This window comes from Oncorhynchus clarkii, chromosome 18, assembly GCF_045791955.1.
Source record: "Oncorhynchus clarkii lewisi isolate Uvic-CL-2024 chromosome 18, UVic_Ocla_1.0, whole genome shotgun sequence".
In the NCBI taxonomy this organism is placed as follows: Eukaryota; Metazoa; Chordata; class Actinopteri; order Salmoniformes; family Salmonidae; genus Oncorhynchus; species Oncorhynchus clarkii.
In genome coordinates this window covers 60,578,173-60,602,576 of record NC_092164.1, presented here as the reverse complement: position 1 = coordinate 60,602,576, position 24,404 = coordinate 60,578,173, and the positions used below count along the sequence as shown (strand labels likewise).

Below are 24,404 nucleotides of genomic sequence, written 5' to 3'. Positions count from 1 at the left end.
CAATATTATAAAATCGCCAGCGATTTCAAAATGTTAGAGTTTGGGCAAGTTATCTAGCTAGTCAGTCAGGGATTTCAACTGTATCTAAACAGCTGGCGCTCATGACAGTAAAACTGCAAGTCAGACAATGCTATCATTCATTATAAACATAAAGTAGCAAACTATTATTTTAGACAAGAGAGCCACATATGAGACTTGAAGTGAACATTTAGTAGGTCTGGGCGATATGGCCAAAATACCATATCCCAGTATATATATATATATATATATATATATATATATATAAAAAATGGCGGTATGATGGTATTTCATGTTTTTTAATAATAAAATAAGTTCTCCATGTTCTTTATGAGTGGTGAGTGATCCCAGGGTGGCAACACATACATGCTAAGTGACTTCAATGGGTCTTTCTCCATTCTGATTGTTTTATATTGTTCTATTTAACCAAAACAAATTGTTTATCAATTTCTGTATTTCCTGCACTCATTTCAGATCATTTCCACACTTATAGGCCTTATTTTTTACCAAATGTTGCAATTGCAATTTAGAGCAAAACAATTGGGTGAACTGTTGGCATCATGGAAATATGATTATTCTAATTAGTAGGAACCAAAGAAGTGTTTCCTAGGGGACCCAATTATCTTTGGTTACATTAAAATGTTTTCTGTTAGCTACTTCATTTTGCTAACATATTCATGCTTCGCGTATTCCTTTTTGATTTAGAAAATACTGTTGCACAAACATTCACTGGTATTATCAGGCTGTATAGCTAATTACGTTTGTTCTGATTCAGTACTGTACATAGCGAGCTAGTGATTAGCAGCTAACAAGATTTAGAGCCAACTTGCTAAGAAACGGTCATGAATACTGCTGAATTGACCATGTTGACTGAACGCAAGTGTCTCTGGTTGAGGACAGTTCTTTGCTTCACGGAAACGTGGCTTACTGGAGAGACGCAATCCGAAGCGGTGCAGCCAACAGGTTTCTCCACGCATCGCGCAGACAGGAAAAACATCTTTCTGGTAAAAAGAGGGGCGGGGGCGTATGCCTTATGACTAACGTGACATGGTGCGATGAAAGAAACATACAGGAACTCAAATCCTTCTGTTCACCTGATTTAGAATTCCTCACAATCAAATGTAGACCGCATTATCTACCAAGAGAATTCTCTTCGATTATAATCACAGCCGTATATATCCCCCCCCAAGCAGACACATCGATGGCTCTGAACGAACTTTATTTAACTCTCTGCAAACTGGAAACAATTTATCCGGAGGCTGCATTCATTGTAGCTGGGGATTTTAACAAGGCTAATCTGAAAACAAGACTCCCCAAATTTTATCAGCATATCGATTGCGCAACCAGGGGAGGAAAGACCTTGGACCATTGTTACTCTAACTTCCGCGACGCATATAAGGCCCTGCCCCGCCCCCCTTTCGGAAAAGCTGACCACGACTCCATTTTGTTGATCCCTGCCTACAGACAGAAACTAAAACAAGAGGCTCCCACGCTGAGGTCTGTCCAACGCTGGTCCGACCAAGCTGACTCCACACTCCAAGACTGCTTCCATCACGTGGACTGGGAGATGTTTCGTATTGCGTCAGATAACAACATTGACGAATACGCTGATTCGGTGTGCGAGTTCATTAGAACGTGCGTTGAAGATGTCGTTCCCATAGCAACGATTAAAACATTCCCTAACCAGAAACCGTGGATTGATGGCAGCATTCGTGTGAAACTGAAAGCGAGAACCACTGCTTTTAATCAGGGCAAGGTGTCTGGTAACATGACCGAATACAAACAGTGCAGCTATTCCCTCCGCAAGGCTATCAAACAAGCTAAGCGCCAGTACAGAGACAAAGTAGAATCTCAATTCAACGGCTCAGACACAAGAGGCATGTGGCAGGGTCTACAGTCAATCACGGACTACAGGAAGAAACCCAGCCCAGTCACGGACCAGGATGTCTTGCTCCCAGGCAGACTAAATAACTTTTTTGCCCGCTTTGAGGACAATACAGTGCCACTGACACGGCCTGCAACGAAAACATGCGGTCTCTCCTTCACTGCAGCCGAGGTGAGTAAGACATTTAAACGTGTTAACCCTCGCAAGGCTGCAGGCCCAGATGGCATCCCCAGCCGCGCCCTCAGAGCATGCGCAGACCAGCTGGCCGGTGTGTTTACGGACATATTCAATCAATCCCTATACCAGTCTGCTGTTCCCACATGCTTCAAGAGGGCCACCATTGTTCCTGTTCCCAAGAAAGCTAAGGTAACTGAGCTAAATGACTACCGCCCCGTAGCACTCACATCCGTCATCATGAAGTGCTTTGAGAGACTAGTCAAGGACCATATCACCTCCACCCTACCTGACACCCTAGACCCACTCCAATTTGCTTACCGCCCTAATAGGTCCACAGACGATGCAATCTCAACCACACTGCACACTGCCCTAACCCATCTGGACAAGAGGAATACCTATGTGAGAATGCTGTTCATCGACTACAGCTCGGCATTCAACACCATAGTACCCTCCAAGCTCGTCATCAAGCTCGAGACCCTGGGTCTCGACCCCGCCCTGTGCAACTGGGTACTGGACTTCCTGACGGGCCGCCCCCAGGTGGTGAGGGTAGGCAACAACATCTCCTCCCCGCTGATCCTCAACACTGGGGCCCCACAAGGTTGCGTTCTGAGCCCTCTCCTGTACTCCCTGTTCACCCACGACTGCGTGGCCACGCACGCCTCCAACTCAATCATCAAGTTTGCGGACGACACAACAGTGGTAGGCTTGATTACCAACAACGATGAGACGGCCTACAGGGAGGAGGTGAGGGCCCTCGGAGTGTGGTGTCAGGAAAACAACCTCACACTCAACGTCAACAAAACTAAGGAGATGATTGTGGACTTCAGGAAACAGCAGAGGGAACACCCCCCTATCCACATCGATGGAACAGTAGTGGAGAGGGTAGCAAGTTTTAAGTTCCTCGGCATACACATCACAGACAAACTGAATTGGTCCACTCACACAGACAGCATCGTGAAGAAGGCGCAGCAGCGCCTCTTCAACCTCAGGAGGCTGAAGAAATTCGGCTTGTCACCAAAAGCACTCACAAACTTCTACAGATGCACAATCGAGAGCATCCTGGCGGGCTGTATCACCGCCTGGTATGGCAACTGCACCGCCCTCAACCGTAAGGCTCTCCAGAGGGTAGTGAGGTCTGCACAACGCATCACCGGGGGCAAACTACCTGCCCTCCAGGACACCTACACCACCCGATGTCACAGGAAGGCCATAAAGATCATCAAGGACATCAACCACCCGAGCCACTGCCTGTTCACCCCGCTATCATCCAGAAGGCGAGGTCAGTACAGGTGCATCAAAGCTGGGACCGAGAGACTGAAAAACAGCTTCTATCTCAAGGCCATCAGACTGTTAAACAGCCACCACTAACACTGAGTGGCTGCTGCCAACACACTGACACTGACTCAACTCCAGCCACTTTAATAATGGGAATTGATGGGAAATGATGTAAATATATCACTAGCCACTTTAAACAATGCTACCTTATATAAATGTTACTTACCCTACATTATTCATCTCATACGCATACGTATATACTGTACTCTATATCATCGACGGTATCCTTATGTAATACATGTATCACTAGCCACTTTATACTATACTATGCCACTTGGTTTACATACTCATCTCATTTGTACATACTGTACCCGATACCATCTACTGTATCTTGCCTATGCTGCTCTGTATCATCACTCATTCATATATCCTTATGTACATATTCTTTATCCCCTTACACTGTGTACAAGACAGTAGTTTTGGAATTGTTAGTTAGATTACTTGTTATTACTGCATTGTCGGAACTAGAAGCACAAGCATTTCGCTACACTCGCATTAACATCTGCTAACCATGTGTATGTGACAAATAAAATTTGATTTGATTTGATTTGATTTGAGGAACAACACATGCGCTCCTTGAGTGACAGGGGACAAGGCTAGGTCTGTGTGGAAAGCGGCGCATATAAATAAATAAATAAATAAATAAAATGAGAGAGCGTACAACATTCTTTCCCAAATACACCCTCTATACACAACTATGACAAAACAACCAACAAAAACAGCTGCAGCTCTGTACATAGTCAATGCTAGGCTTCGAGGAGACTCATATGGGAGGTACACCTATAGCGCATTTCTTGGCAGTAGTACCGTAGATTACTTTATCACTGACCTCATCACAGAGTCCTTCAGAGTGTTCACAGTCAGCCCACTGACACCCCTACCAGATGACAGCAAAATCATGAACTGAGCAATACTCAAATCACAAGTCATCAAAGCCAAAGGAACTGAATAATATTAAGAAACGCTATAGATGGAAGGAAAGTAGTGTAGAAACCTACCAAAAAAGCAATTAGGAAACAAATTCAAACCCTTTTAGACAACTTCCTGGATAAAATATGTCACTGTCATATTGAGTGTAAACTTGGCAGCAGAAAGCCTTAACAGACTATTTGACCTCTCAGCTTCCCTATCAAATCAAAAAATGTCAAGCAGACAACCTAAGAACATTTTAAACAATGACAAATTGAGAAATCTATCCAACCAAAAGCATAGAGACCCAGAAAACCTGAGTCAACACCTTCACTATGGTGAATCACTAAAACAATACAGAAAAACACTACGGAAAAAGAGGGAACAGCATGTCAGAAATCAGCTCAATGTAACCACTTCTGGGAAAATTGGAAAGCACTAAACACGAAGAGTTATCTATCCAAAATGGAGATGTATAGATAAACCACTTCTCCAATCTTTTTGGCTTTATAACAAAGAACAAACAGCAAAAACATATACATGATCAAACACAAATCTTAGAATCAGCTATTAAAAAGACTACATGAACCCACTGGATTTTCCAATTACATTGAATGGACTACAGGACAAAATACAAACCCCAAAAGGCCTGTGGTGTTGATGGTAAAATAAAATATACAGACCACAAATTTCAATTGGCTATACTTTAAAAAACAAAACAATATCATCCTCAGCTATGGCATCTCCCCCAATATTTGGAACCAAGGACTGATCACCTCAATGCACAAAAGTAGAGACAAATTTGACCCCAATAACTACCGTGGGATATGGGTCAACAGCAACCTTGGGAAAATCCTCTGCATTATCATTAACAGCAGACTTGTACATTTCCTCAGTGAAAACAATGTACCGAGCAAATATCAAATGGGCTTTTTACCAAATGTACATAGGACAGACCACATATTCACCTTGCACACCATAACTGACAAACAAACAAATCAAAACAAAGGCAAAGTCTTCTCACGCTTTGTTGATTTTTAAGCTGTGAAACATATGAGAGACAAGGCAAGAAGGGCCTTCTACGCCATGGAAAAGGAACATAAAAATTTCACATACCAATTAGGATCTGGCTAAAAAAAAATACTTGAAATCAGTTGTAGAACCCATTGCTTTTTATGGTTGTGAGGTCTGGGTTCCCTCACCAACAAATAATTCACAAAATGGGACAAACACCAAATTGAGACTCTGCATTGAGAATTAGGCCCGACACCCGCAAATGATCAAAATCCAGAAAATAGACGTTCAATTCTATAACCACCTAAAAGGAAGCGATTCCCCAAACCTTCCATAAAGCCATCATCTACAGAGAGAGATGAACCTAGAGACAAGTCCCCTAAGTAAGCTGATCCTGGGGCTCTGCTCACAAACAGACCCCTCAGCACCCCAGGACAGCAACACAATTAGAATCAACCAAATCATGAGAAAACAAAAAGAGAATTACTTGACACAATGGAAAGAATTTAACAAAAAACAGAGCAAACTGGAATTCTATTTGGCCCTAAACAGAGAGTACACAGTGGCAGAATACCTGACCACTGTGACTGACCCAACATTAAGGAAAGCTTTGACTATGTACAGACTCAGTGAGCATGGCCTTGATATCGAGATGCCGCCTAGGCAGACCTGGCTCTCAAGAGAAAACACTGCCCACAAAATGATGTGGAAATGGAGCTGCACTTCCTAACCTCCTGCCACATTTATGACCATATCCGAGGACATGCATTTCCCTCAAGATTACACAGACCCACAAAGAATTCCAAAACAAATCCAATTTTGATAAACTCTCATATCTATTAGGTGAAATACCACTGTCTCATCACAGCATCAAGATTTGTGACCTGTTGACACAACCAGTGAAGAAACATTGTAAATACAAACCATGTGTTTACTTATTTTCCCTTTTGTACTCTTGCATATCATTATAACACTGTACATAGCCATAATATGTCATTTGAAATGTGTCTATTCCTTTGAAACGGAGTGTAATGTTACTGTTCATTTTTGATTGATTACTTAACTTTTGCAGAACTGCCAATATGCACGCATTTTGCGTAACAACTACGCAATTATCTGTCCATGTACGCAGGTACGAGATCCGGGTTAAAAGTACGCAGAAATTAATAGGGCCTGTTTTTTAAAAACATTTGAATGAAAAATAAATCCACTGAGTAAATCTAACATCCAGATTCTCGAGCTGCAACACACAGACATGTACCGAGTTGTGTCAACGGACGTGTATTAATAATCTCCATCATTGTTCGACGTAGCTACCCGGTGTCTGCCCCTTCTACTGTTTATTGTGATGCTGGGTTTGCCGACCGTCAACAGTACGTAAACGTATGGACAAATCCCTTTTCGACCCAGTGTTGTGGAAAGGTAAACACGAATTGTTTCAAGCTAACGTTAGAAAACATAATATGGACATTCAGTGAACTCTAAAGTGCCAGCAGTTCACTCGCATTTGCTAGTGAAATAAATTAAATGCAATTACGAAAAATAACTGGTCGCATTTGTGCGAGTGTGATATACATTTAATTCCACGTAACATTACGAGGATCACACAACCTGATAGACTAACTACGATCCACGTCACAAAAAAAGCATTACAAAAGTATAATCAAAAATAATTAAACATATTGGCATTAAATGGAGTCGGGAGTTTAGAAGACTGCGCGATGAAGAATGACTGAGTGTCAGGTATTAGCTATAGAGGCAATGCTTCTAAAATGCCTTTGCACTAGATTTGAGATCCATCGTGCAGTGGTCACTGACATTGACTGCCAAATTCTCATCCCACAACTTTTTTTTTTTCATGGCACGCTTTCCCTGGATTATTCCTGAGGGAACCTCTGTTGATCTGGTGGAATAGGAGTTTAGACTCTTAGGCAACAACCTTTGAGCAGAGTCTGGTCAACATGCGCACGGATCAGGCCTGGAGATAAATCCGCACAATGAAAGGGGTGGGAATAGAGAGACTCCCATCTTTCGGCCGCTGAGTGCTGAGTGCCCTCTACCAAGAAGGTTTCAATGATTGCCACAGAGAAATCTACCCTAATGCCCAGCTACATAAGGCTAAATCTGCTAGCTACCAGGCAAATCTGTCTAGGAAATGATTTCCTGAACATTTGAGGGTCGCCAGAATATTTGTTCTCACCCACTGTTTCCTATCATAGCTTTTTCGTTTTTATTATGGATAGCATGTATATTTCATACTGATGCTCTGCTTCAAACATTTGTTATTCTTATCATAGTTACAAAATTATAATTGGATAGGACATTTGTACCTAAACAAACAACGTGTTATTTGTTTAATAAAATAAAAACAACTCCAAGAATAAAGGGCCTTTGTGTGTTCTTTCTAATTAGAGTTTGTTAGTGAATTTGATCATATGTATAAATTGAATGCTGTCAAGAAAGAAAAGTATTCCAACCTTTTATAGACTTGATTTAGTCCAATTCTAGAATTGCGATCAGACTCAAACAGCGCGTGCACGAGCGTGCGGGGGAAAGAAACCACCAAATTCCAATTTACCGCGCGCCTCAACTACTCTAAAAAGTTGGACAGGTTTGGCAGGTCTGCTTTTGTTTATTATCTATTTAACTTGGTTTGGCAATGTACACATATTGCAATGAACTAGCTAGATCATAAAGGAACAATTGTCCAGTCAGAATTCAGTTTACGAATGTACTGTTTATTAAGCCAACTTCACATAGGCTACTGTTTGGCCGTAGCCCACGCCAAATTAATGAAAGATACACTATAAAAAAATTTAAACCACACCACTCCACTCCACCAGGATGCCCGGCATCAGAACATTCCAGACATTTCCGTGATTGACAGATAGCAAGTTGATTGGCATGTCGGACCCCGCGAACACTGGGTACTGGTAAGTACAACACAACCAACTAATAAAATAACACACAGCTGTCTGTGCGAGTCGCTACAATATGTGTCCCATGCCAACAAAGCCCTTTGAATTGATTTCAATTGAGTTGAGTGAGAGAGGACTCAAGTAGCGAAGTAAACTATACAAATGGACGTTACACACGGCGTATCACATAAAAATAAAACATTCAAATACCTTTATAGAAGGTAAAGTAAAAACACAATCCCGTCCGTGCATCAATACCGGTATATCGTAAAATACTGTATAGTATACCGCCCAGCCCTACAATGTAGGCAAGCTACAACCACAGAGAGACAAAACAATGGGTTAGTTTAAAAACATCTTTGCTCCAACAGTGGGTTCAAAAAGTCCCAATAAAAATAAATTCGACGTTTCTTACCTGACTGCTGGCAATAAGAATCCTAAACGCTGCTTTGAAAGAGACTAAATCAGCTTCTTACACCAGGAGAATTTTATGTCGTGCTGAGTATATGTTGTTTCCACTCTTTTAGCGCGCTTTAAAATGACATGCAGTAATCTACCAATCGAAAGGCTGCTGAGAAAATGAAACCAATCAGAACTAAGGATTACTTTTGGAAGCGGATATATCTATATTATCTGTAATCCTATTGGAGACGCAAAATGTCAAATGCGGAAGTGCTTAGTTATCAGCATGGAACGACCCATGTGGATGAGGTGAGTGTGCGTCATAATAAACGTTTGATCAATGTTACAGAACCGCACGATTGGTTTTAAATCCAGAAATATGTATCAAGCCAGCTAGCTACGATGTACGATGTAGCTAGCTACGAAACTTTTAACAGTCAAGGAATTCGGATGGTTTTATATCGCCTGAGATATAGAAACTACAGTGAACCCATGTTCGACTGGCTAGCTAGCACGATCGAAAGGACTCGGATATGATCCTGCTATGTGACAGCATGAGTTTAATGTAACTATTACTGACTTTGTCATTTATATTCACCATGTATGTTTATGTTGTGTTCTAGCTACATTGTATCTAACCAGTTGTCATTGGTCTAATTGTCCTCTCTCTTTGTAGCAAGCTTTCTTTACACTTGTGGAATTGTAACCCTGTATCTTGTGACTGTCAACTTTTGGATTAGTGAAGATTTGGATTGACCATCACACGTTGCCTGTCCACCATCATGCTGAGTGACGTGGAGGCAAAAGAGCTGCTGTCCTTCCTCACCCTGAACACCAGGCCGGACCTCAAGGGCCAGGCCACAGAGTACATCCTGGGCCTATCTGGCAACAGGGACGGCTGTCGCTACCTACAGTCAAAACCTGACTTCCTTAAAGCCCTGGTGACCCTCACCACCGACCCCTCTATCGCTATCGTCAAAGACTGTTACCACTCTCTCATCAACCTCTCGGCTGACGAGACCATGCACCAACCGCTGGTGAAAGACGCTGACTTCCTCCCTATGTTGTTTAAAAACCTCCTGGACCCAGAGTTTATGTTTGCAGACCGTATCTGTACGATCCTCACTAACCTGTCGCGGCACGTGAAGACGTGTAAAGAGGTGTTTAAGGCTATGCAGGAGCAGGAGATAGGTCTGACGCAGATAGTGGAAATCTTCTGCACTGAGGGCTACAACAAGCAGGTGTCACTCCATTACCTGGGCCCCCTCCTCTCCAACTTGACTCAGCTGCCCGAAACCAGACACTTTATCCTGGATAGGGAGAGGTCAGTGGCTGGGTGTTTAGCTCAATGAGATCCAGGTTTAGCCTAGGCTAGGTTATGTCTTTTGACTTTTCTCATCATCTGGTAATACATGCTACATGCTATACATGCCTAAAGAGATGTCAAACTTCCTGCCCAATAAGTGTTACCTGTCTGTTCCCTGTCCAATGACGATGCCTGATCTTTGTGTGTATGTTTGATGGTCCACAGGTGTGTAGTGCAGAGACTCCTTCCCTACATACAATACGAGGCCTCCACAATCAGACGAGGGGGAGTCATTGGCACTCTGAGAAATTGTTGCTTTGACCATGGTAAGTGATGAAAAGACACACACATGTTAATGGCTGTAGGACAGTCAGTTTTAACCTTCCTAGTTCATGCCCGTTTTGTGTTGAATTGAAGAGGATTCATTTTCGGTAAACGTTCTAGCTATGTTGACCTTTGACCTTGTAACATATGTTTCCAAGAAAGGGTAAGAGAAAAAAAGTTATTGATTTGGATATCTTACGATTTCCCCCAGCTCATCATGAGTGGTTGCTGAGTGATGCAGTGGACATTCTGCCTTTCCTGTTGCTGCCTCTCGCTGGGCCTGAGGAACTGTCTGACGAGGAGAATGAAGGTAAGGAGGACACCACGGCAAAGTGGCAGGGCGGCAGGGTAGCCTAGTGGTTAGAGCGTTGGACTAGTAACTGAAAGGTTGCAAGATCAAATCCCCGAGCTGACAAGGTAAAAATCTGTCGTTCTGCCCCTGAACAAGGCAACTAACCCACTGTTCCTAGGCCGTCATTGAAAATAAGAATTTGTTCTTAACTGACTTGCCTAGTTAAATAAAGGTAAAAAATAAATACAAAAAAAAGTGTTTCTCATCTCCCTGCAGAACAGACAGGATCCAGCTGCAGCAGACAGCGTATCATGTACTGTACCAGGCACTGTGATTTCAGATGTTTCAACAGTCCTTAAATACATCCTCGGCCCTAAGGAATAGGGTGAAGTTGCCCCTAGACCAGTGGTATTCAAAAATCAATTCTAGTTAGTACATACTACTAACAATTTAATAACAATGGGGCGGCAGGTAGCCTAGTGGTTAGAGCGTTGGACTAGTAACCGAAAGGTTGCAAGATCAAATCCCCGAGCTGACAAGGTAAAAATCTGTCGTTCTGCCCCTGAACAGGCAGTTAACCCACTGTTCCTAGGCCGTCATTGAAAATAAGAACTTGTTCTTAACTGACTTGCCTAGTTAAATAAAGATAAAATAAAAAAATAACAGGTTAGTTAGTTACACACTGATATAACAGGTTAGTTAGTAGACACTGATATAACAGGTAGTATAGACTGATATTTTTTATTTTATTTCACCTTTAGTGAAACTGTAGGCCAGTTGAGAACAAGTTCTCATTTACAACTGTGACCTGGCCAAGATAAAGCAAAGCAGTGTGGCACAAACAACAACAGATGGAATAAACACATTTACAGTCAATAACACAATAGAAATGTCTATACACAGTGTGTGCAATTGAAGTAAGATTAGGGAGGTAAGGCAATAAATAGGCCGTCGTGGCGAAATAATTACAATTTCGCAAATAAATACAGTGCCTTGCGAAAGTATTCGGCCCCCTTGAACTTTGCGACCTTTTGCCACATTTCAGGCTTCAAACATAAAGATATAAAACTGTATTTTTTTGTGAAGAATCAACAACAAGTGGGACACAATCATGAAGTGGAACGACATTTATTGGATATTTCAAACAAAATTATTCAGCCCCTTTACTTTCAGTGCAGCAAACTCTCTCCAGAAGTTCAGTGAGGATCTCTGAATGATCCAATGTTGACCTAAATGACTAATGATGATAAATACAATCCACCTGTGTGTAATCAAGTCTCTGTATAAATGCACCTGCACTGTGATAGTCTCAGAGGTCCGTTAAAAGCGCAGAGAGCATCATGAAGAACAAGGAACACACCAGGCAGGTCCGAGATACTGTTGTGAAGAAGTTTAAAGCCGGATTTGGATACAAAAATATTTCCCAAGCTTTAAACATCCCAAGGAGCACTGTGCAAGCGATAATATTGAAATGGAAGGAGTATCAGACCACTGCAAATCTACCAAGACCTGGCCGTCCCTCTAAACTTTCAGCTCATACAAGGAGAAGACTGATCAGAGATGCTGCCAAGAGGCCCATGATCACTCTGGATGAACTGCAGAGATCTACAGCTGAGGTGGGAGACTCTGTCCATAGGACAACAATCAGTCGTATATTGCACAAATCTGGTCTTTATGGAAGAGTGGCAAGAAAGCCATTTCTTAAAGATATCCATAAAAAGTGTCGTTTAAAGTTTGCCACAAGCCACCTGGGAGACACACCAAACATGTGGAAGAAGGTGCTCTGGTCAGATGAAACCAAAATTGAACTTTTTGGCAACAATGCAAAACGTTATGTTTGGCGTAAAAGCAACACAGCTCATCACCCTGAACACACCATCCCCACTGTCAAACATGGTGGTGGCAGCATCATGGTTTGGGCCTGCTTTTCTTCAGAAGGGACAGGGAAGATGGTTAAAATTGATGGGAAGATGGATGGAGCCAAATACAGGACCATTCTGGAAGAAACCCCGATGGAGTCTGCAAAAGACCTGAGACTGGGACGGAGATTTGTCTTCCAACAAGACAATGATCCAAAACATAAAGCAAAATCTACAATGGAATGGTTCAAAAGAAAACATATCCAGGTGTTAGAATGGCCAAGTCAAAGTCCAGACCTGAATCCAATCGAGAATCTGTGGAAAGAACTGAAAACTGCTGTTCACAAATGCTCTCCATCCAACCTCACTGAGCTCGAGCTGTTTTGCAAGGAGGAATGGGAAAAAAATGTCAGTCTCTCGATGTGCAAAACTGATAGACATACCCCAAGCGACTTACAGCTGTAATCGCAGCAAAAGGTGGTGCTACAAAGTATTAACTTAAGGGGGCTCAATAATTTTGCAAGCCCAATTTTTCAGTTTTTGATTTGTTAAAAAAGTTTGAAATATCCAATAAATGTCGTTCCACTTCATGATTGTGTCCCACTTGTTGTTGATTCTTCACAAAAAAATACAGTTTTATATCTTTATGTTTGAAGCCTGAAATGTGGCAAAAGGTCGCAAAGTTCAAGGGGGCCGAATACTTTCGCAAGGCACTGTAGATGTGCAGAAGATGAATGTGCAAGTGGAGATACTGGGGTGCAAAGGAGCAAAAAATATAACAATATGGGGATGAGGTATTTGGATGGGCTATTTACAGATGAGCTATGTACAGGTGCAATGATATGTAAGCTGCTCTGATAGCTGATGCTTAAAGCTAGAGAGGGAGATATGAGTCTAGCTTCTGTGATTTTTGCAATTCGTTAGTCATTGGCAGCAGAGAGCTGGAAGAAAAGGCGGCCAAAGTAGGAATTGGCTTTGGGGGTGACCAGTGAAATAAACCTGCTGGAGCGCGTGCTATGGTGGCCAGTGAGCTGAGATAAGGCAGGGCTTTACCTAGCAAGGACTTATAGATGACCTGGAGCCAGTGGGTTTGGCGACGAATATGAAGCGAGGGCCAGCCAACGAGAGCATACAGGTCGCAGTGGTAGGTAGTATATGGGGCTTTGGTGACGAAACGGATGGCACTGTGATAGATTGCATCCATTTTGGAGGCTGTTTTGTAATTGACATTGCCGAAGTCAAGGATTGGTAGGATAGTCAGTTTTACGAGGGTATGTTTGGCAGGATGAGTGAAGGATGCTTTGTTGTGAAATAGGAAGCCGATTCTAGATTTTAAATTTGTATTTTAATGCTTAATGTGAGTCTGGAAGGAGAGTTTACAGTCTAACCAGACACCTAGAATATGTGGACAACTACAAATACCTAAGTCAGAACCGTCCAGAGTAGTGATGCTAGGCGGGCGGGTAGGTACGGACAGCGATCGGTTGAAGAGCATGCATTTAGTTGCAATTAACAGCAGTTGGAGGCCACGGAAGGAGAGTTGTATGGCATTGAAGCTCGTCTGGAGGTTAGTTAACACAGTGTCTAAAGAAGGGCCAGAAGTATACAGGATGGTGTCGTCTGCATAGAGGTGGATCAAAGAATCACCAGCTGCAAGAGCGACATCATTGATGTATACAGAGAAGAGAGTTGGCCTGAGAATTGAACCCTGTGGCACTCTCATAGAGACTGCCAGAGGTCTGGAGAACAGGCCCTCTGATTTGACACACTGAACTCTTTCTGAGAAGTAGTTGGTGAACCAGGCGAGGCAGTCATTTGAGAAGCCAAGGCTGTCTGCCGATAAGAATGTGGTAATTGAAGCCTTGGTCAGGTTGATGAATACGGCTGCACAGTATAGTCTTTTGTCGATGGCAATTATGATATCGTTTAGGACCTTGAGCGTGGCTAAGGTGCACCCATGACCAGCTTGGAAACCAGATTGCATAGCAGAGAAGATACGGTGGGATTCTAAATGGTTGGTGATGTCTTTGTTAACTTGGCTTTCGAAGACCTTAGAAAGACAGGGTAGGACAGATATAGTTCTGTAACAGTTTGGGTCTAGAACGAAAGAGGTTGAACAGGCTAGTAATAGGGGTTGCAACAATTGCGGCGGATAATTTTAGAGAGGGTCCAGATTGTTTTTAGAAAGAAAGGGTCTAGATTGTCTAGCCCAGTTGATTTGTAGGGGTCCAGATTTTGCAGCTCTTTCAGAACATCAGCTGTTTGGATTTGGGTGAAGGAGAAATGGGGAGGCTTGGGCAAGTTACCGCGGGCAGAGCTGTTGACCGGGGTAGGGGTAGCCAGGTGGAAAGCAAGTCCAGCCGTAGAAAAATGCTTACTGAAATTCTCAATAATCGTAGATTTGTTTCCTAACGTCAGTGCAGTGGGCAGCTGGTAAAATAACAGGTTAGTTGGTAGACGCTGACATAACAGGTTAGTTGGTAGACGCTGACATAACAGGTTAGTTGGTAGACGCTGACATAACAGGTTAGTTGGTACACGCTGACATAACAGGTTAGTTGGTAGACGCTGACATAACCGGTTCAAACTTTTTCAGCGAGGATCCCATTTTTTGGGGGGGACAGAATTTCTGGGTCCCCATTTTTTTTCCCAAAAAAATTTATTGCGATCCCACCCCAAATCTAATGACAACCTTAAAATAATGAAATTGAGTTTTACGTCAACAAATAACCTTCAATTTATTGCATTTTTAGCTCTTATCAAAATGAATTAAAAACCAATAAATATGTTTATTCAATACTATTTTATTTCAAATCGTCCTTCTCAAAAAACGTTTGTATATTTTCTGTCCTTGAGCTGTTCTTGCCTATTAATGTTCTGTATTGTCATGTTCTGTGTGGACCCCAGGAAGAGTAGCTGCTGCTTTCGCAACAGCTAATGGGGATCCTAACAAAAAGTATTGTTGCCCCCCCCCCCCCCAAAAAAAAAAAAATTTTGCCGACCCCACTGCAGTTCCCTCGATTTTGAGTCAGTTTGACATTTTACCCACTAATGGTTAGGATTAGGGGAAGGGACGATTATCCTAGATCTATACCTAGGGATAACTTCAGAGCTCATTCCTATTCCCAGCTGCAACAGGAAATCATTGTGCCTGTGGCATGAGCATGTCTGCTGCAGTAACCCTCTCCTCCCTAGGACACAATGTGTTTGTTCTGTGCAGATGGCAGGTGAAATTTCAAGGCATGTGTATTTGTCCCCACCTTGTGCATGGAGAGTTGATAAAAAATGTTTTACATCACAATAACGTCAGAGGGACCCAAATAGAAAATGTTGAAGATCCTTCCAAGGAAGTTGTGAATCTGTGCTGTACTCAGCCCGGGGTTCAACTTTAAAGGCGGTGGTCACGTAAAAATAGTTCAACATTTTTCATTTGTTTTGATGTTTTACAGTCTTGTGGCACATGGCCACGTTAACCAGTCTTTATAGAAGGCTACACAGCCTGAGATGCTAGAGAAGAATTCATAAAGAGATGGTTTGCTTCACAAGGCCCTCCGTTTGTACTGTGAACAACATGCATTGATTAAAACACTTCAACTCCTTGATATAGCCTACTGCTAATGTAATACAGTAAGATATCTGCATTAAAATGTAGCCTAATACTGACTGTACATTATTCCTATTCAATGAAGGGTTACCCGTCGACCTCCAGTACTTGCCCGAGGACAAGAAAAGAGAGGAGGATCCCGACATTCGCAAGATGCTCATTGAGACCATGATACTGGTTAGTGTACCCATTTAAATACCATGCCATGCTTCCACCAACACTTCAAATCAAAGCTTATTTGTCACGTTTACAGATTTTCAGATGTTGCCGCAGGTGCAACGAAATGCTTTGTTTCTGGCTCCATCTTTGTCACTAAACCAGAAAAGCTCTTTCTGTATAACCCAAACTGATTTTAGCAGCTGGAAATACTCCTAACCTGACGTTTTTCTCTTGATGCACCCAGCTGACTGCTACCAAAGTGGGCCGGCAGTTTCTGAAGGCCAAGAACACCTATGTCATCATGAGGGAGTTCCACAACTGGGAAAAGGAACCTCACGTGGCCGCTGCTTGCGAGAAGTTTATACAGGTAAACTACGAATATACACTGAGTATACTAAACATTAGGAACACCTTCCTAATATTGAGTTGCACCTCCTTTTGCCCTCAAATTAGCCTCAATTCGTTGGGGCATGGACTCAACAAGGTGTCAAGCATTCCACAGGGATGCTGGCCCATGTTGACTCCAATGCTTCTCACAGTTGTCATGTTGGCTGGATGTCCATTGGGTGGTTGACCATTCTTGATACACATGGGAAACGGTTGAACATGAAAAACCCAGCAGCGTTGCAGTTCTTGACACAAACCAGTGTGCCTGGGACCAACTACCTTTCCCTGTTCAAATGCACTTAAATGTTGTGTCTTGTCCATTCACCCTCTGAATGGCACACAATGCATGTCTCAGTTGTCTCAAAAGTTAAAGAAGGATTTTTAAACCGTCTCCTCCCCTTCACCTATACTGATTGAGGTGGATTTAACAACTGATGACAATAAGGGATCATAGCTTTTGCCTGTCATGGAAAGAGCAGGTATTCTTAATGTTTTGTGTACTCTGTGTATAATTTACAGTAATTTTTAATGTGTGTTAGGTTTGTACTAAGATCAACAAACGGTTGCTGTAATTCTGAGGCAGACCTCTGCAGTTAGGGTTTAGGTTTACCCTATTAAATCAACCCAGCGAAACCTCACGGTGAGCTGCTGCTGCTGCGTTATTCACAAGCAAGTCCAGATTTTCCAGCTGTCGTCATGGCACCTTGGTAACCAGTACGTTCGGGAATTTCATGGCTTCTTGTTGTGCTTGGTAAGACACCCCAGTCTACAATGCCAATTAATCTCATGACATGTCAGTACTCTGAGTGCTGAAATTTACAGCAGCGGCTGACTGAGAAAATGGAATCTATATCCCAAATGGCACCCTAGTCCCTACATAGTGCACTACTTTTAACCAGGGCCCTGTGGAGCCCTATCGGCCCTCTGTAAAAGTAGTGTACTATAGGGATCCATTTAGGTCACAGACAGGATGTTCTGATTGCCTGGAAAAAGCTTCCACTGTTCCTTCCCTGCATAGTGCCTGCTCTGCAGTGGCATTCTGGTAGTGGGGAACGACTGAGTGGAAAAGATGTCACTCGGTCTTGGGTGAAACCCCCTGATACACTCCATACAGCTAGGAGTATGAGTTCTGGTCCAGAGGTACGAGTTCAGTCTTTAGCTACCCAGACAGTTTAACCACAGTCATAAAGCATATAAATCTAGCGAGTTGAAATCCAAGCATGATATTTATCTAAGATTAATGGTCTTTTTATGCTGAATCTTGCGCTTAACAAGGTTGTAACATTTTTATCATATTACTTAAAAATACATTTTTTTCAAAATTTTGGGAACACGTCCTGATGCCGTTTTGACGTTTCTTGAGCTAATTTGTTGTCAACTCCAGTCTGTAGTAATGTGGAGGATGTCATTGGAATATTTTGCTCTCTACAGTTTTTTTCACTTAAAGTAAGTCTTTGTTAATGTGTTTGCCACCAGCATTGATGCATCCTTTTTTGTATGGGCATGTCTCCTGTCTGTCTCTCTCTGTCAGGTGCTGATCGGGGACGAACCGGAGCCAGGCATGGAGAACTTGTTGGAGGTGGAGATTCCTGAGGATGTGGTGGTGAAGCTCAAAGACATGGATGCCAAGGAGCAGGAGCAGTTGGAGAAGGACCAGGAAGATCTGTTAAATCCAGACAAGCCCCAGCAGTGTGCTGGCATAGTGAGGATGATGTAGCAGAGGTCTTTTCTACATTTCATCTGAGCCACCATCTGATGAACAATGGAACCAAACCAACTGCTGACTGGAACGAACAGAAGATAATTCTCGCCATCACAACAACAAACTTGCATGTAAACAGGAGTCGGGGAGGACTGTGTTGTATTTTCACATAATGTACATTTTAGACAACAAAAGTCAAGTAACCATTAAAATAATATCATTTTGTTTTTAACTAAAAGAGTCTGCCCTTGATTTATTTTCTGTAGGAACCCCAAAATGTTTGAGTCCCAAATGGAATCCCGTTTGAGCCCATAGTAGTCCATGGTAACATAATCCATGGTTAGCAGCCACTAGGTACCATGGTTAGCAGCCACTAGGTACCATGGTTAGCAGCCACTAGGTACCATGGTTAGCAGCCACTAGGTACCATGGTTAGCAGCCACTAGGTACCATGGTTAGCAGCCACTAGGCTCGTAGCCAGGAGTAGGAATCCTCAGGCTGCCTTCAGACAGTTTACCTGAGAAGCTGTGCAGCTGCCTGTTGGGCTGCTGGTCCTTATGGGCTGAGCTGGGCTTCCTGCTGTTAGGTAGGTTGTGGAAGGGCTTGGGGGTGGAGGGCTGCCACTGTAACAGCTTCTAAATCAGGTCCTGGCAGCCTGGAGGGGCACACACAGCCAGGGGACATTAGGACTGCAGCTCTTTATGGCAAAGTAGTTTTATTGACTTTAAAGTAACATCAACAAGTAAAGACAGGCTCACATCCAACAAAAGTAATCTTTTTTTTTTTCTTCAATTTACATCACCACTGTTCTATAATAATCATACAAATGTATAATTGAAGGCATTCGTATTTAGGTTTCTTTCGAGCTGGGCTTAATGCTTATTTGGGTATGCTTTTTTTCCAAGACATGTACAGTCGTGGCCAAAAGTTTTGAATGACATAAATATTAATTTCCACAGTTTGCTGCTTCAGTGTCTTTAGATATTTTTGTCAGATGTTACTATGGAATACTGAAGCATAATTACAAGCATTTCATAAGTGTCAAAGACTTTTATTGACAATTACATGAAGTTGATGCAGAGTCAATATTTGCAGTGTTGACCTTTTTCAAGAACTCTGCAATCCGCCCTGTCATGCTGTCAATTAACTTCTGGGCCACATCCTGACTGATGGCAGCCCATTCTTGCATAATCAATGCTTGGAGTTTGTCAGAATTTGTGGGTTTTTGTTTGTCCACCCGCCTCTTGATGATTGACCACAAGTTCTCAATGGGATTAAGGTCTGGGGAGTTTCCTTGCCATGGACCCAAAATATCAATGTTTTGTTCCCCGAGCCATTTAGGTATCACTTATGGCAAGGTGCTCCATCATGCTGGAAAAGGCATTGTTCGTCACCAAACTGTTCCTGGATGGTTGGGAGAAGTTGCTCTCGGAGGATGTGTTGGTACCATTCTTTATTCATGGCTGTGTTCTTAGGCAAAATTGTGAGTGAGCCCACTCCCTTGGCTGAGAAGCAACCCCACACATGAATGGTCTCAGGATGCTTTACTGGCATTACACAGGACTGATGGTAGTGCTCACCTTGTCTTCTCCGGACAAGCTTTTTTTCGGATGCCCTTTCTCATCAGAGAAAATGATTTTACCCCAGTCCTCAGCAGTCCAATCCCTGTACCTTTTGCAGAATATCAGTCTGTCCCTGATGTTTTTCTTGGAGAGAAGTGGCTTCTTTGCTGCCCTTCTTGACAGCAGGCCATTCTCCAAAAGTCTTCGCCTCACTGTGCGTGCAGATGTAACGGATGTGAAGCGGCTAGCTTAGTTAGCGGTGTGCGCTAAATAGCGTTTCAATCGGTGACGTCACTTGCTCTGAGACCTTGAAGTAGTAGTTCCCCTTGCTCTGCAAGGGCCGCGGCTTTTGTGGAGCGATGGGTAACGATGCTTCGTGGGTGACTGTTGTTGATGTGTGCAGAGGGTCCCTGGTTCGCGCCCAGGTATGGGCGAGGGGACGGACTAAAGTTATACTGTTACACAGATACACCCACACCTGCCTGCTGCCATTCCTGAGCAAGCTCTGTACTGGTGGTGCCACGATCCCGCAGCTGAATCAACTTTAGGAGACGGTCCTGGCGCTTGTTGGACTTTCTTGGGCGCCCTGAAGCCTTCTTCACAATAATTGAACCGCTCTCCTTGAAGTTCTTGATGATCCGATAAATGGTTGATTTAGGTGCAATCTTACTGGCAGCAATATCCTTGCCTGTGAAGCCCTTTTTGTGCAAAGCAATGATGATGGCACGTGTTTCCTTGCAGGTAACCATGGTTGACAGAGGAAGAACAATGATTCCAAGCACCACCCTCCTTTTGAAGCTTCCAGTCTGTTATTCGAACTCAATCAGCATGACAGTGATCTCCAGCCTTGTCCTCGTTAACACTCACAACTGTGTTAACGAGAGAATCACTGACATGATGTCAGCTGGTCCTTTTGTGGCAGGGCTGAAATGCAGTGGAAATGTTTTTTGGGGATTCAGGTCATTTGCATGGCAAAGAGGGACTTTGCAATTCATTGCAATTTATCTGATCACCCTTCATAACATTCTGGAGTATATGCAAATTGCCATCATACAAACTGAGGCAGCAGACAATGTGAAAATTAATATTTGTGTCATTCTCAAAACTTTTGGTCACGACTGTAGTGTTCGATTGGAGAAGTGGGCTTAAGGGCCAGAGAAGTGTTGTTGTTTTTTTAAACACATTTTACAGACCAGGGCCCGTATCCAAAAAAGTATCTCAAAGTAGGAGTGCTGTTCTAGGATCAGTTTTGCTTTTCTAAATCTTTCTCAAGGAATACGATTACTTAGACGAGACGGAAATGGTACTCTTACGCCAATATGCTTTATTAGTATGGCCCCTGTTGATCACTGGCAGAATACCTAGGGAAACTGGGTGGTGGAACGGCAGCTCTTTCCTGATGAGTTGGACCAGTTTGCGGGGATGCTTCTCATGGTAGGGCAGCTTCCCTGTGACCATGGCATACAGAAACAACCCTATGGATAGAAGAGACATGGGACCAACTAACTTCCAGTAAGCAGAAAATTGTTGCGTTCAAAACTATGACAGTGATATGTGATGCCCCTTTGCTGTGTTATTTATTGGTAACATGACTGTCAACATACACAGTAGGTAACTATTATACTGGTACACTGGGACCAATGAGTAGGCTAGTTCTGTAGAAGTCATTGGATGATACTCATTTAGCTATTTAATGAAGTGTGAGACTTGTTCTAGGGTGTGTCCCAAATGCCCCTCCTAGTCCTTATAAAGTGCACTACTTTTTACAAGAGCCCTATAGGCCCAGGTCAAAAGTAGTGCACTATTTAGGGAATAGGGAGCCATTTGAGACCCAAATCTCTGATGACTCACAGGCTCCACAGGTCAGCTTGTTCTTCCTGTGTTTGGTTGCTATGGTATTACCTGTGTTTGGTTGCTATAGTATTACCTGTGTTTGGTTGCTGTGGTATTACCTGTGTTTGGTTTCTGTGGTATTACCAGTATTTGGTTGCTATGGTATTACCTGTGTTTGGTTGCTGTTGTATTACCTGCAAACTACAATGATTGTTGTGGTTTTACTCAACAACATATGATGCTATTGGCATTACCTGTGATTTTGCAGATATAGAATCAGATTGTTGCAGCAACAGCAGTGAGGTGTTACTTGTCTACTATGTGGTTGTTATGACAGACAGTGAGGTCCAGCCACTTTAATAATGGGAATTGATGGGAAATGATGTAAATATATCACTAGCCACTTTAAACAATGCTACCTTATATAATGTTACTTACCCTACATTATTCATCTCATATGCATACGTATATACTGTACTCTATATCATCGACTGTATCCTTATGTAATACATGTATCACTAGCCACTTTAAACTATGCCACTTTGTTTACATACTCATCTCATTTGTACATACTGTACTCGATACCATCTACTGTATCTTGCCTATGCTGCTCTGTACCATCACTCATTCATATATCCTTATGTACATATTCTTTATCCCCTTACACTGTGTACAAGACAGTAGTTTTGGAATTGTTAGTTAGATTACTTGTTATTACTGCATTGTCGGAACTAGAAGCACAAGCATTTCGCTACACTCGCATTAACATCTGCTAACCATGTGTATGTGACAAATAAAATTTGATTTGATTTGATTTACCTGTCTACTATGTGGTTGTTATGACAGACAGTGAAATGTTACTTGTCTACTATCTCCTATTGGCCACATCTCTTTTCCTGTGCATCTCAAATTAAGCTCTCAGTCAAATGTATTTGTTGTATGAATGAGGTATTTGATATTTATCTATGTAATATTTAGCTGTAAGCATGCCCACACTCAAGGTGTGAACTTGCTGAAATGATGACAATATATTTGGAACCTTCTCCATGGCAACATGAATGACATAGTACAAACTAATTCTACAATAGAATGTTGAGGTGGTTCTCTTTGCTTCAACATGAATGGAATGGAACCATTTGCTGATAATCCATTGTTACAGGCTGGAGTGTAATATTTATTAGCTTATCATTATTTGCTCTCTAGCTACAGTACCGTAATTAAGGCTTTTACAGTGCATTCAGTGCATTCACAACTCCACATATTTTCCTTCCACTAATGATTTCATTCTCCTCGCCAAAAATAGCTAAATAGAGTGACGATTTAAAATGTGATGAATCAAAATGTCTGGCCAACAGGAGTGACGGACGACTCGTGAGACCAGCTCATTAGGAATGCATGACAAGGAAAACATGGGTCACGTCCCAAATGGCAACATATTCCCTTTATAGTGCACTACTTTCATCCAGGGCACATAGGGCTTTGGTCAAAAGTAGTGCACTATATAGGGAATAAGGTGCCATTTGGGATGCACCCTTGGCCCAGGCCCACATTAATATACAGGGCTGAAAACAATTAAGAGTATGACATTGACTTAGTTATTCCCGCTGGAGAGGCCAGTTTGAGGAAGAGACACATCATAAGTGTAAGTGATATATCAATAGCTCATGGTTCACCATCCAGGCCAATTTAGTTTCAGCACTGCATACTTGGGCCAGTTGAAGTTAGCCTCGGAGGTGAATGCTGTTCTGGCCTATGTGATGTTGTGGCCATAATGCATTAGCCTTTTCATTTGTATAACTGCTTAGACGAATACTGATGTGCATATGGCCTGGCCAATAGAAGAGAAAATGGTCAAGTCAAATGGAATAGAAAATGAGGTGAGCTAACTACTTTCTCAGATTGTGTTTATGTAAGGTTCTGATATTTAAGCAATAAGGCACAAGGGGGTGTGGTATATGGCCAATATATCACGGATAAGGGCTGTTCTTATGCACGACGCAATGTGGAGTGCCTGGATACCACCATTAGACGTGGTATATTGGCCATATACCACAAACCCCAGAGGTGCCTTATTGCGATTATAAACTGATTACCAACGTAATTAGGGCAGTAAAAATACATATTTTGTCATAATCCTGGTATTCGGTCTGATATACCACAGCTGTCAGCCAATCAGCATTCAGGGCTGTACTGACAAGTGTATATCGCCATAGCTTGTGGTATATCACCCTCTTGTGGACAACTATGAAGTGATTTTATCTTACCGGCATGGACAGTGCATTCAGAAAGTATTCACACCCCTTGACTTTTTACACATTTTGTTGTGGGATTCAAATGGATTTATTGTATTTTTTTTGTCAATGATCTACACAAACTACACTGTAATGTCAAAGTGGAAGAAAATGTTTAACATTTGTAAAAAAATAAAATATGAATTAGCCTTTAAACAGCTTGGAAAATTCCAGAAAATGATGTCGTGGCTTTAGAAGCTTCTGATAGGCTAACTGACATAATTTGAGTCAATTGGAGGTGTACCTGTGGATATACTTCAAGGCCTACCTTCAAACTCATTGCCTCTTTACTTAAAATCAAAAGAAATCAGCCAACGCCTGAAGGTACCACGTTCATCTGTACAAACAATAGTACGCAAGTATAAACACCATGGGACCACGCAGCCATCATGAAGGAGATGCGTTCTGTCTCCTAGAGATGAAAGTA

At 42.4% G+C, this 24,404-nt stretch overlaps 1 protein-coding gene across 4 annotated transcripts; it reads left to right on the top strand.

Moving 5' to 3' along the window:
- Nucleotides 1-8,907: 8,907 nt before the first annotated feature.
- LOC139372749 (protein HGH1 homolog) lies at nt 8,908-19,249 on the top strand. 4 transcript variants are annotated; one of them, XM_071112546.1, is made up of 7 exons: nt 8,908-8,967; nt 9,335-9,982; nt 10,190-10,290; nt 10,500-10,598; nt 16,129-16,220; nt 16,447-16,569; nt 18,121-19,249. In XM_071112546.1, the coding sequence occupies exons 2-7, from the start codon at nt 9,441-9,443 to the stop codon at nt 18,304-18,306; spliced, it is 1,143 nt and encodes a 380-aa protein (XP_070968647.1). In that variant the 5' UTR covers nt 8,908-8,967; nt 9,335-9,440; the 3' UTR covers nt 18,307-19,249. The 4 variants fall into 4 exon arrangements, with proteins under 4 accessions (XP_070968647.1, XP_070968651.1, XP_070968648.1 ...); XM_071112550.1 differs by having other exon boundaries at nt 8,946-8,967; nt 9,399-9,982; nt 18,121-18,520; XM_071112547.1 differs by having other exon boundaries at nt 8,959-9,223; nt 18,121-18,529.
- Nucleotides 19,250-24,404: the final 5,155 nt, after the last annotated feature.